Genomic DNA, 12,411 nt, shown 5'->3' with positions numbered 1-12,411 from the left:
AACACGGCTTCAGACAAAACAGATCCTGCCTATCAAACCTCTAGTTTTTCCATAATATGCTTGGTATTTACGACAGTAGTAGAACAACAGATATACTCTACTTAGATTTCCGAAAGGAGTTTGACAAAGTTCCACACAATGACACAAGTTAGGGCTTTAGGAATTGTAGGAGAAACAGTAGACTGGATCGAAGACTAGCTAACTAGTAGAAAACAAGTCGTAATAAATAGTAAAGAATCAGAATGGGCAGATATGACAAGCGGAGTTCCTCAGGGTTCTGTCCTTGGCCCGCTATTATTTCTTATTTATATTAACCCTTAAACGCCTAAGGGGTATAATAAAAATCGTTTCCCGTATGCCGGGGGGTCTCGGAGTGAGCGCCGAAGCTGAAAAAATATTTTTTTCAAAAAATCACGGCACGCTGAGTTTTTAAGATTAAGAGTTCATTTTTGGCTCCTTTTTTTTCATTGCCTGAAGTTTAGTATGCAACCATCAGAAATGAAAAAAATATCATTATCATATATATAAATAATGCGATATATGATACCGCGAAAACAAAATTTCATATAATATTGTATTCAAATTGCGCTGTGAGCAAAACGGTTAAAGCTAACAAGTTACTTTTTTTTTTAGTTGTATTTTACACTAAATTTCGATCCCTTTGGTATATAACACATTGTAAAACAATCAAAGCAACACAGAGAAAATATTATCACAAAGTGATGCATGAATTCGTAATGCACAGACGTAAATTTTTTTTTTTCAAAAATTCACCATAAATCTAAATATTGTTCTAGAGACTTTCAATTTGTTTCAAAATGAAGATAAATGATTGAATATTACTATACTGTAAGAGTTTTAGCTTACAATTGCAGTTTTCGACCATTTCCGAAGAGTTAAAGTTGACCAAATATAGAATTTTTTTAGATATTTTTTTTATATGCAAATATTTTAAAAGTGAGAGAAGCTACAACCTTCAATTATTTTTGTTGTATTTTAAATAAAATTGCGCACATTTTCATATATAAAACTCTATGAAACGCCTAATATGAAATGGAGCAAATATTCCGAGAATGCGACGTACGCATTTCAGAGATTTGCGGCGGCGCGCGGAGGGAAGGAAAGTTTTTTAAAAAATTCACCATAAATCTAAATATTGTGCTAGAGACTTCGAATTTGTTTCAAAATGAAGATAAATGACTGAATATTACTATACTGTAAGAGTTTTAGCTTACAATTGCGTTTTTCGACCATTTCGGACGAGTTAAAGTTGACCGAATGTCAAATATATATTTTTGTTTGTATGCTACATGAAATTGCGCACATTTTCATATATAAAACTTTATGTAACGGCTAATTTAAAATGGTGCAAACATTACGACAATCGCACGTATGATTTTTTCAGAAGAGTTACCGAGCGGACGTAAGGATAGTTTTTTTTTTTTATAAATTCACCATAAATCTAAATATTCTGCTAAATAGAGACTTCCAATTTGTTGCAAAATGAAGGTAAATGATTGAATATTACTAGAATATAAGAGTTTTAGCTTACAATTGCGTTTATCGACCATTTCGGTCGAGTAAAATTGACCGAAGGTTGAAATTTTGGCACATTTTTATTTATATGAAAATATTTCAAAACTGATAAAAGCTAAAACCATGGGTTGTTTTTAGTTGTATTGTGCATGAAATTGCGCACATTTCCATATATAAAACTTTATGTAACGGCTAATTTAAAATGGTGCAAACATTACGACAATCGCACGTATGATTTTTTCGGAAGAGTTACCGCGCGGACGTAAGGAAAGTGTTTTTTTTCATAAATTCACCATAAATCAAAATATTGTGCTAGAGACTTCCAATTTATGGCAAAATGAAGGTAAATGATTGAATATTACTAGAATGTAAGTCAAAGTTGACCACAGGTTGAAATTTTGGCACTTATCGTTATTTATATGAAAATATTTCAAAACTGATAAAAGCCACAATCATGAGTATTTTTTTTTTTGTATTCTACATGAAATTGCATACATTTTCATATATAATACTCCATGTAATGGCTAATTTAAAATGGTGCAAAAATTGTGTCAAAGTGACAAAATAATTTCTGAGATGTGTCACTGATACCTTTTAGTGCGATAAGAAAGAAATTCGCGCTTTCGCGCCTGTGTAACGATTGTAAACAAAATAACGCCTTGATCCGTGAGCTCCCAGCATCCCCCAAGGAGCGAGATTCAAAAGTTTTCGGCTGGTAGGCCTATAAGTATTTTTCCGCGAATTTTTAAAAAAACTTTTCTATGTCGACGTAAATTACGTCCAGTCGCACCCGACATAATTTATCTCGAAGTAAAATACGTCCAATAGGCGTTTAAGGGTTAATGACATTGTTGTTGAATTGTCAAGACGGATAGCCAAATTTCCAGGAGACACCAAACTAGGTGTAACTGTAGCAGACCTAGAGACAGTAAAAAAGTTAAGAAATAATCTAAAGAAAATAGGAGTGGTCAAAATGATGGCATATGCCTTTTAGTGTGGATAAGCGTAAAGTGTTACAAATAGGAACAAACAACCCTCATGCCAACTACACCTGCTTAGGAATGATATAAATAATTTAGAACAAGAAGAGGACCTTGGAGTCATTATTACCAAGGAGTTAAAATCCACAAAACAGTGCACAGAAACTAGTGGGATACATAAAGAGGCAGTTTAAATACAGAAAAAAGGAAACAATGCTGCATCTCTACACTTCAATAGTTAAACCTCACCTTGAATATGCAGTGCAGTTTTGGTCATAAACACTAAGAAAGGACATAAATAGATTAAAAGGGGTACAAGCAAGAGCTACAAAGTTAATTCCATCCATCAGGCAAATAGGTTATCAAAGACGACTGGAGAGCCTGAACATGTATGGCTTACAAACACGATTGCGAGGACGACTGGAGAGCCTGAACATGTATGGCTTAGAAACACAATTGCGAGGACGACTGGAGAGCCTGAACATGTATGGCTTAGAAACACGATTGCGAGGACAACTGGAGAGCCTGAACATGTATGGCTTAGAAACACAACGATTGCAAGGACAACAAATAGACACATTCAAAATACTGAAAGGCATAACAAAAGTAGACAGTAACCTATTTACCTTAAAACAAAACTAGACAAGCAATAATGGATGAAAACTAGAACTGAAGAGATACAACACATTTCATTGTGGGAACTTCTTTACATACAAGATATGTGATGTGGAATAAACTGCCACCAGAAGTTGTAACCAGCAACAGTGTGGAAGAGTTTAAAAGAAATATAGACAAAATCATTAGGACACTGTGAATGAACAGTAAAACCTGCTCCTAAAAATAAGTGAGCACATTCTGTCTCCTAGGATGGACTAATAAGTCTTTGAGACATCCTAATCCTTGTAACTCTCTCTCTCTCTCTCTCTCTCTCTCTCTCTCTCTCTCTCTCTCTCTCTCTCTCTCTAAGGGTAATGTAAGATATATTTGAAATTATATTACTATATGTAAAGCTTTGCATGATAAAGCATATTGTACAATATTTAAAATATATTCACCAATTATTTTAATTTCCTTTTCTAATCTGCTTTTACTGGAAAATAAAAAAAATAATTAGCATTTAAAATATTGTACAACCTGCTCTATCATCAAAATTCTTTACAGCAATAACATTTCAAATAAATCTTACATTACCCTTAGAGAGAGAGAGAGAGAGAGAGAGAGAGAGAGAGAGAGAGAGAGAGAGAGAGAGAGAGAGAATCATACACCTATTATGCTCAATATGGGGCCCAACCTGGAATGAGGTTACATAACTAAATTATAAGTATGCTCTAAATAATTTTTATAATAAAAATCAGTATTATTGAGTCACAAACCCATTGAAAAAATGCAGTAATTAGTGAATAAACAGTTGCTCTACAGAATAAAATGGGGCAAATTAGTAATAATTTTAGAGATATGGTTCTTAGAAAAAAAATCTGCAAATTAGTTAAAGTTCTGCTGGAAAAGTCAATATGTATATAATGTGTTCCACAAAAATCCGCGACAAAGTGGACCGCAGAAATGTGAAATGCATAAAACTGGGGGAGCACTGTATTCATATAATAGCCCTTTCTCCTGTAAAATGGCTCCAGTTATACCAACTAAAAACATCTAGTAAAGAGTAAGAAAAATCATTTATGCCCCGGTTTTATGCCCAGGTTAAGCACTAACTTCTTCCCTTTCAGATGTTATTGCAAAAAAATATATATATGTACTATACATGAAAAATAAGGTTTCTTAATTTATTTTTTAGCTATTCTGTAGAAGGTTTCTTAATTTATTTTTAAGCTATTCTGTATAAGATATGTGGTGCACAATTTTTGTTGAAAAATGATTAAAGCTTAAGATATTAAACTTTGATATGTCACGTTTACATTCGCAAGTTAACTCAGTCATAGATTATGCTAATTGATGGTAATTTTAATTCATGCAATATATTATAAAGAATTACTTTCAATGTTAGAAAGGTGAAAAGAAAATCAAATTAAGCTTCATGCATCATTAAAATTTTCACAGAAGCAACATATAACATTGGAAATTTCTAAGTAAACAAGGCACATCCCCATCTACAAAAATACATACTAAATGCTTCCTAAAGGAGAGAGAGAATATCCAAATTGGGAATTCATCTAGGAACAAGTAAAATCGGGAAGATAGAAAGAATTAGGAATATTTTTTTAGCTAAGCACAAAAATCAGGGAAGGGGTTAATGGCTTTTACAAAACATACTTTATTGTGAATTCTTTGTTGTTCTTATGGAGCCATTACAATAACCATAACATAGCCTGAACCACACTGAGAAGGAAGGGTAGTCCTGAAGAACCATGGATGAGAGCAAATGAAGGCACAAAATATCTAATCCCTTGCAGTCAAAGGCTTAAGGGCAATAATAGACCAATCAAAACTCGCAATCAAAGGCTTAAGAGTAATACTGGACTCACAGGGGTTTAAACAAGTAATGGATTTGCAATGAAAGACAGCACCAATGCAGCATGCTACCAAGCATGAGGCATCTTGTACTTAATAGCAAGTGCTCCAGAATAGTATAAATATCTAAAATGCCTACGCATGAGGAATGAAATAATTAATCAGGTGAGGTAAATAAAGAAATAGCCAATTTTAATATGAAAACTTAAATATTTTCAGTGGTAATTGTTCATTTCTTTATTCTACTTATTTTCAAGTGTATCATGTTAACATGCAGTAATCAGCTATTTTAATGTTAGGTGAGATTTGCAGAAATAACAACAATGTTCTGATTAAAACTGACTATTTCTATACTACTTAGCTACCATTCATACAGCTATAAGTTTCAAGCTCCAAACTCAGAAAATAGATAGCACCTTGTTTACTGACCAATCTAATCTTCTGGTTTACACTTTCTCAGGTAGGTACGGAGAGATAACTCACATTTTCTATTGCTCAGTTGGTTTTATACCCACTGGATTGTGGGAGACTGGGTGGGTAGTATGAATATTTGGTAAGTATAAAAAAAGATATCATAATAAAATTAAGTTTCATATATACAGTAGTACCTCGAGATACGAAAGGCTCAACTTACGAAAAATCCAAGTTACGAAAGCAAAGACGAAAAATTTTACTGCTCTACATACGAAAAGTTTTCAAGATACGAAAGGTTTCTGAAAGTCCGAGATTCGCCCCATAACAATTTTGAAACTCGCACTGCACGCCGCCATCTTAGTTAAAGTAGACTCGCCACCATCCTCCTGCTCTCCCGTTGGTTCCTGATGCTAGCCAAGCCATGAATCCTTCTCTCTAATTGGACAGCATCCCTCCCATCATGCATCTTCTATACATACGTACTACGTGTTGGCGTGCTTTACCTCGGCCCCTTCGCACCCGAAATTTTACCGTACGCAATCGGCATTCGTTCGCTCCAACGATTTCGTTTAGTAACGTAAATTCTTTAGTGATTTCGTTGCAGTACGTACATATTATCGTGTTGTGCTACTTTATCGTGTTGTGAGAATGTAACTTAATTACGTACAGTACATAGAGTCATGGTCCCAAGAAAGTTGCTGAAGTTCACAGAAAGAAGAGAATGCTTTCTATGGAGACAAAAATGGAGATAATAAAAAAGTATGAAGCTGGCTTGCGGTTGAGTGTGATCGCTAAGGAATACGGCCGAAATCCGTCGACGATAGGCACCATCCTTAAGCAGAAGGAAGCCATCAAAGCAGCTACACCTTCCAAGGGCGTCACTATTTTGTCCAACAAGAGGAGCCATGTGCATAATGAAATGGAAAGGCTGCTTCTTGTATGGATCGAGGACAAAGAAATCGATGGCGATACGATAACTGAGACGGCAATCTGCCAGAAGGCCAGCGCTATTTTCAGCGATTTGATTGCCCAAGTCAAAGACGACGGTGGAGAGGGGACATCAACGGCAACCCCAGAGTTCAAGGCTTCTCATGGGTGGTTCGAAAAATTCCGTAAACGGACTGGCATCCATTCGGTGGTGAAGAAATTGAAATTACGTAAACTATAAAAAAGTAAAACGAAATGTAAAAATCAAAAAAAGGCAAAATAAATTTTATTTTAAGTTTTTTTGTAAAGTTAAGTGTTACAGTTTTGTTAATGTGTTTTGTAAAGTTTAGTTTGTTTTTTGACATTTTTTTATGTGTTTCGTAATGTTAAGTGTACGTATCTGCCGTTTGTCCTCCTCCTCCTCTGCCGCCACTTTCGGAGATAGCCTCACTTGAAAGGTAAGCTTCGACATTTTACGTTACAGTAATAATATTTCTTGTACACTAATATACACTTTATTTACAGGTTTGGATTTTTATTCTTAATTTAGGTATTGAATGGTCCAAATTGTTGTAGTATTTCATTGTTTATAGGTCAATTTAGCTTTATTATGAAATTTAATGGGGTGTTTTTGGAGGGCTTGGAACGGATTAGCCATTTTACATTTAAAATGTGTTCCAAGATACGAAAAACTCATTATACGAAGGCCGCCTCGGAACGGATTAATTTCGTATCTCGAGGTACTACTGTACTTAACAAGTAATTTCATAGCTAATGTTTCAACTCACACGTCAGCTTTACTTTTCAAATTCGCAGTGGCGCTTCGATTGTTTTTTGCAGATGACAGGCCTCCCCACCCCCAGGAGTCTGGAAATGACTCAGCAAATATCTTCATTATTTTTTGTGCCCTTATGTCCATCCCAGGGGAGGAGGGCGGGCTCTGATTGTGTAATTACTTGGGAAGTATTTATGAAACTTAATTTTATTATGAACATATAATTTTCATATAAGTAACTTACCAAGTACGTAATTACACAGCTGAATAGCTGAATCCCGAATGGAGGTGGGATACATTGACATAATCTACTCCAAACCATTAAAGAAAGGTACATTAAAAAATGGCAGTCTTTGAAATAAGAAATGTTGCTAGCATTGAAACAATGCTTGTCACTTCCTTATCTGGTAAGAGAGCTACTGCAGGTGATAACTGCTTCTGGTTGGTGCTCATCTTAATCTGTAGTGGCATGGCAGTTGAGCCATGAGGCACCTCTACTTAAATGGGAGCTTTGCAGTGAAGAATATGACTGATGGCTAGCAAAGCATAAAGTAGTACCCTTGCCCTAGGTGCAGTACCAATATGTATAAAAAACAATCAGATAATGCTGTCACCTACACTAAAAAAAAACCACAACCCATCCACTGAAACTGGTGGGTACTCCAGGTGCATTGCAACCCCAGGGGTCACCAAATCTCAACATTTTACTTCAAGGCAAAGAGAAGTAGGAGATATTCCTATGTTTCCTCACACAATATCATGCCAGTCACTGACAATGGTCCCAAGGTACTGCAATTACAAACACTGTTTTTCAAATAGCAAGACGCAAATATTGATTTGCACTTCCAGTAGGGTGATTGCAGAAGGTAAGTAAGAAACATATTGTGCCTAAAAGCTAATGGGGTAGAGACTGTCCTAACATCAAGAGCTTTCACTTAAAAATAGGCAGAATATCCAACTGACTCTTGAGATTTTGCCTCAGAAATTAAGTCCCTCTGGAAGGACATTCTTCCTTAACCAGAGGGTGAGACAGGTTCTTAAAGAGAACACCAGAGGTTAATGGATGGCCCTCTGATCTCCTTCTATTCAAGTAATTACCCTAATAGGACAATGAAATCTTTCTTATTCCTCACAGCTGAAGAAGTCCATTCAGTTCTTAAAAGAGTAAAGAGTGGGTCCAGTGCTTGGATGGGTCCTCCTTCCTGGCTAAAAATTGCAGGAAAAGTAGTAAACCTGGTCTCTTAGTGAAAACCTTTCCTTATCGATGGCTTAGATCTCGCTAATACATTTAGCAGTAGTCAAGGCCAAGGAAGAAAGTCTTCAGGAAAATGTTTCTTAGAGAAGAAGAATGTAGGAGTTAAAAAAAGGGACTTGTCACCCACTTCAACACAACACACCAGTTTCAGAAGACCAAATCTTCCCCTTCCTTTGCTGGAATGTAGCTCGAAAATCCCTTAATGGAGGAGGACGAGAAATTCTTGGTCTCCTCAAATAATGGCAAAAATCTGCAACTGGGTCACATGTGTCTCAGAAGAATAGACATGTGTCTGAGAGACAATTTTGCAAAAGCTACCACTTACCCTGGTAAACACTGATAAAAGATTGATGCCTGCATCTTGCAATGGCCTGAACAAATCATGTGACTAGAATCACTTGATTTTGATCTGTCCACAGTAGAAGATCTCTTGCTTTTTACAACAGAACAATAGAACCTGATTGGAGTCCTCTTGGAGGTCCAAATCAATTTACCTCACAGTACCCTGGAGGAAAAATAGATTTGGTCCAACGGTAAAAACAAAAGGGTCAACTTCTGTCTCTGTAACCATTTTGAAAAGAGCACCAAAATTCCCCCTTCTTCAATACTCCCAAGGAAAACAGAGCTGGAAGTTCAATATAGATCCATCTCTGATAGCCTTATGCTCCAGACAGTGTTCCTAGCCAGTCCAAGGCAATGTCGTTCTTTAACATTTTGAAATTCTCATTTTCCTTTGTCAGAGCTTCAACTATCTAGTTCAAGAGACTGAACAATCTCAAACACCTTGAGGAGGTCCTTAACAAGTTGGACCAGTACAGCCGAAAGAAAAATAACCTTCGTCAATGAAAAATCAAAGTCTCAGGAAGATTAGATGAGGCCGAGAGAACTCCCCCTTGTATCTCTCTGCCTTGAGAAATTGGTATTCTGTTTTCTGGAAACTCCGTAAATGTTGGCCTTATTTGCATGTTTCATAAGTAGAAGTTGTTGGTTTTGTTTGCTTCTTTCATGATAGCTTATGCTGAAGGATAATAATTCTATTTGCAAAGGAGCCCTCGGTCCCTGTCATTTTCCCATGATTATAGATTCTGTTTGAAATGTTGCAATACGTACTGTATTATCATCTTCTCTGGATCTGCATGTTCACATCCTTCCTACTGGGGGTCATGTACTTGTGTGAATTAGAGTTTATGTTTTCTGCTCACCTGATCCCCTATCAATTAAATTATAAAAAGAAAAATCCAATCACCTCACATTTACTGGGTACTCCAAAGTGGCTTGTTTAGTAAGATGATTCCAGGGCCACTGACCAGTTTTGGCATCCCAACTCCCCCCAAAAAAATTGTTCATCCAACCATACAAGGCTAGGAGTGCAAAATTCTTCATTCATCACACAGAAACAAGATATTTTGAGAAACTATATTCTACACATTTACATTGTATTATCTGAAGCTGTCTACACTCTCGAACTGTGGAGATAAGAGGAATACTGATGGGAGCACACTAAAATCTACAGTGAGGGGGGTTGGTGTGTTAATGTGTTAGTTGTACCACTGAGGCAAAAGCTATGTAATGCAATAATTCTTTAATAAATACAGTTCAATAATAAAATGTACAGTGACATTCCAAGGCATTGAAAGAAATGCAGCTTGGCCCTGGCTTTCAATCACTATCATAGAGAAAGATGTTTTTGGTTCTAGCTTTCAACTGCTATCATTAGATAATTCTGCTAGGTGCAGAACATTCCAATTTTTAAGTGAAGAGCTCAATTTTCTTTAAATTGTATGCATATAAAGAAAATAAAAGACTGTCAAGCCAAGGCATCAAGAGGAAAGGGAAAAATCCATGTGCCCCAATTAAAAGTTAACGAAATAAATAATTACTTACTTGATTTTGTGAGGGAAATTAGGCCTTATCATATGAGCTTCTATGTCCTGTCTAATACAAATAATATGTGTGATGCCATGATCCAACAGACTACTGAACTGTGGAGAAACAAAATAATTATTGAACTTTGTAAATACAGATACGGTGCTATAAAATATTCACAGAAAAAATTAACAAGCATGCACTGAAGGTGTCATAAGCTGAGCCACAGAACACCTACAAGATGTGCTTAATAGTCCACAACTGATGACCAAAAAAAAACTCCAAAAATATCAGAAAAATTTTAAACCATGCTTTTATTAAAATGCACTAGAAAATTACATTTTCATAATAAAATAAGATTTTATGTTTACTTACCAAGTAGTTACACATCTATCGTTTCTAAAACGTTGGTAGCTAGAATTTTTGAAATTCACGGTAGCGCTAGTTTGTTTTGGTCAGGTGATACCTGCTGCCCACCTTTGGGGAGTGAGGAACCAACATCGCACAAAAATCAGTTGTTTATGTCCTACTTTCCATGTGAGGGGAGGAGGGTGGGTTTTGATCATGTAACTACTTGGTAAGTATATATATATAATCTCATTTTCTTATAAAAATTTCATTTTTATGTATGCAATTTACCAAGTAGTTACATAGTTGAATCCCATATTGTAGGAGGTGGGATCCATGGATATGCACATATCTTTTAAAAATTAATGAACATAAAATATGTACTTAGTGCTAGCATCCATGCAAATGCTTGTTGGTTCCTTACCTGTTAAGAGAGCTGAACAGATGATTACTGCCTTTGGAAGTCGCTTGTCTTAAGTCATAGGGACGTGGCGGTATAGCCAGGACTTGTCCTCTAAAAAGTGGAACCCACGCAGTTAAGGAATGTCCATGGCTAGCATGATCAACCAAAGGATGCCCCTGCCCAGGGCGCTACCATATAATCATGTTACCAGAGTAAAAACATATCACCTTCACAATAAACATAAAATTCATACCCAACTGACTGAAGGGTACTCCTAGTAATTAATAGCACCTCCAGGTTTGCCCTTAAAACTCAACAACCTTACTGAAGGCGAAGAGATAGGCTAGGAAGGTATGACTTCCTACACACCCTTACCCAATGCTGTGCCAGCCGCTAAATACGGACCCAGGGTACTGCAATTTTCATAGACTGTCTCAATTTTTCTCGGGTAATGCGAGGCGAACACTGATTCACATTTCTTAATACGTTGCTTGTATAATAGAGTTCAAAGAGAGGTTGTGTTTAAACGAGAGGGATGTTGCCACTGCTCTCACCTTGTGAGCTTTCACTTTAAGCTTATTAACATCTGTTTCTTTCACTTGGGAATGATCTTCCACAATGAACTATGTAAGAAAAACGCCAGGGCAATTTTAGGCATCGGGAGCAAAGGATTCCTTACCAAACACCATAAATGATCGGACGGGCCCCTAATTTTCTCTGTCCTTTGTAAATATTATTATTATAAAAATAGTTTAACCAGACCACTGAGCTGACTTCTAGCTCTCATAGGGCTGGCCCACAGGATTAGATAAAATGCAAGGTCTAGGCCAAAGGCCAGTATAATAAACAATAAATTAAAATTAAATAAAAAACTGCACAGAGGCAGAGGCTTTCATACTAGAACACAAACATGCAATAAATACATTTACTCATGTTTCCATACATACATACTAAAAATGATATTGTTATTTTACAATAAAGTTTTGTACATACTTACCTGGCAGACATATACTTAGCTTACATCTCTGACGTCACGACAGAATTCAAAACTCGCGGCTAACGCGACAGGTAGGTCAGGTGATCTACCTTACCCGCCGCTGGGAGGCGGGTGTAAGAACCATCATACCTTTCTTGCCATATTTTTTCTCTCTTATACCTGTCTCCTGAGGGGAGGCTGGGCGGGCCATCAATCGTATATGTCTGCCAGGTAAGTATGTACAAAACTTTATTGTAAAATAACAATATCATTTTTGTACATGAACTTTCCTGTCAGACATATACTTAGCTGATTGACACCCTTGGTGGAGGGTACAAGACAGAAAATAACAAAGAAAAGGTAAACAACACCTGTTGTAGGATAAAATTAACCTTGGTTCTTCCTGTTTAGGCTGAAGACTTCATAGATACTGTCTATTAGTCTGCATAGCCATAAGAGCTACAG

The 12,411-nt window shown here is 36.4% G+C and overlaps 1 protein-coding gene across 1 annotated transcript in view; it reads right to left on the bottom strand.

Annotated features, from left to right (window-relative positions):
* The window catches only part of LOC135221722 (serine/threonine/tyrosine-interacting protein B-like), a 128,131-nt gene that overhangs the window by 62,461 nt on the left and 53,259 nt on the right, over nt 1–12,411 (bottom strand). The window contains exon 3 of the mRNA XM_064259511.1: nt 10,238–10,335. Coding sequence (XP_064115581.1) covers nt 10,238–10,335 — 98 coding nt within the window. The remainder of the gene's footprint in view (nt 1–10,237; nt 10,336–12,411) is intronic.

Source organism: Macrobrachium nipponense, chromosome 3 (assembly GCF_015104395.2).
Source record: "Macrobrachium nipponense isolate FS-2020 chromosome 3, ASM1510439v2, whole genome shotgun sequence".
In the NCBI taxonomy this organism is placed as follows: domain Eukaryota; kingdom Metazoa; phylum Arthropoda; class Malacostraca; order Decapoda; family Palaemonidae; genus Macrobrachium; species Macrobrachium nipponense.
Note: the sequence above shows the minus strand (reverse complement) of the source record. Positions and strands in the feature narration are given on the sequence as shown.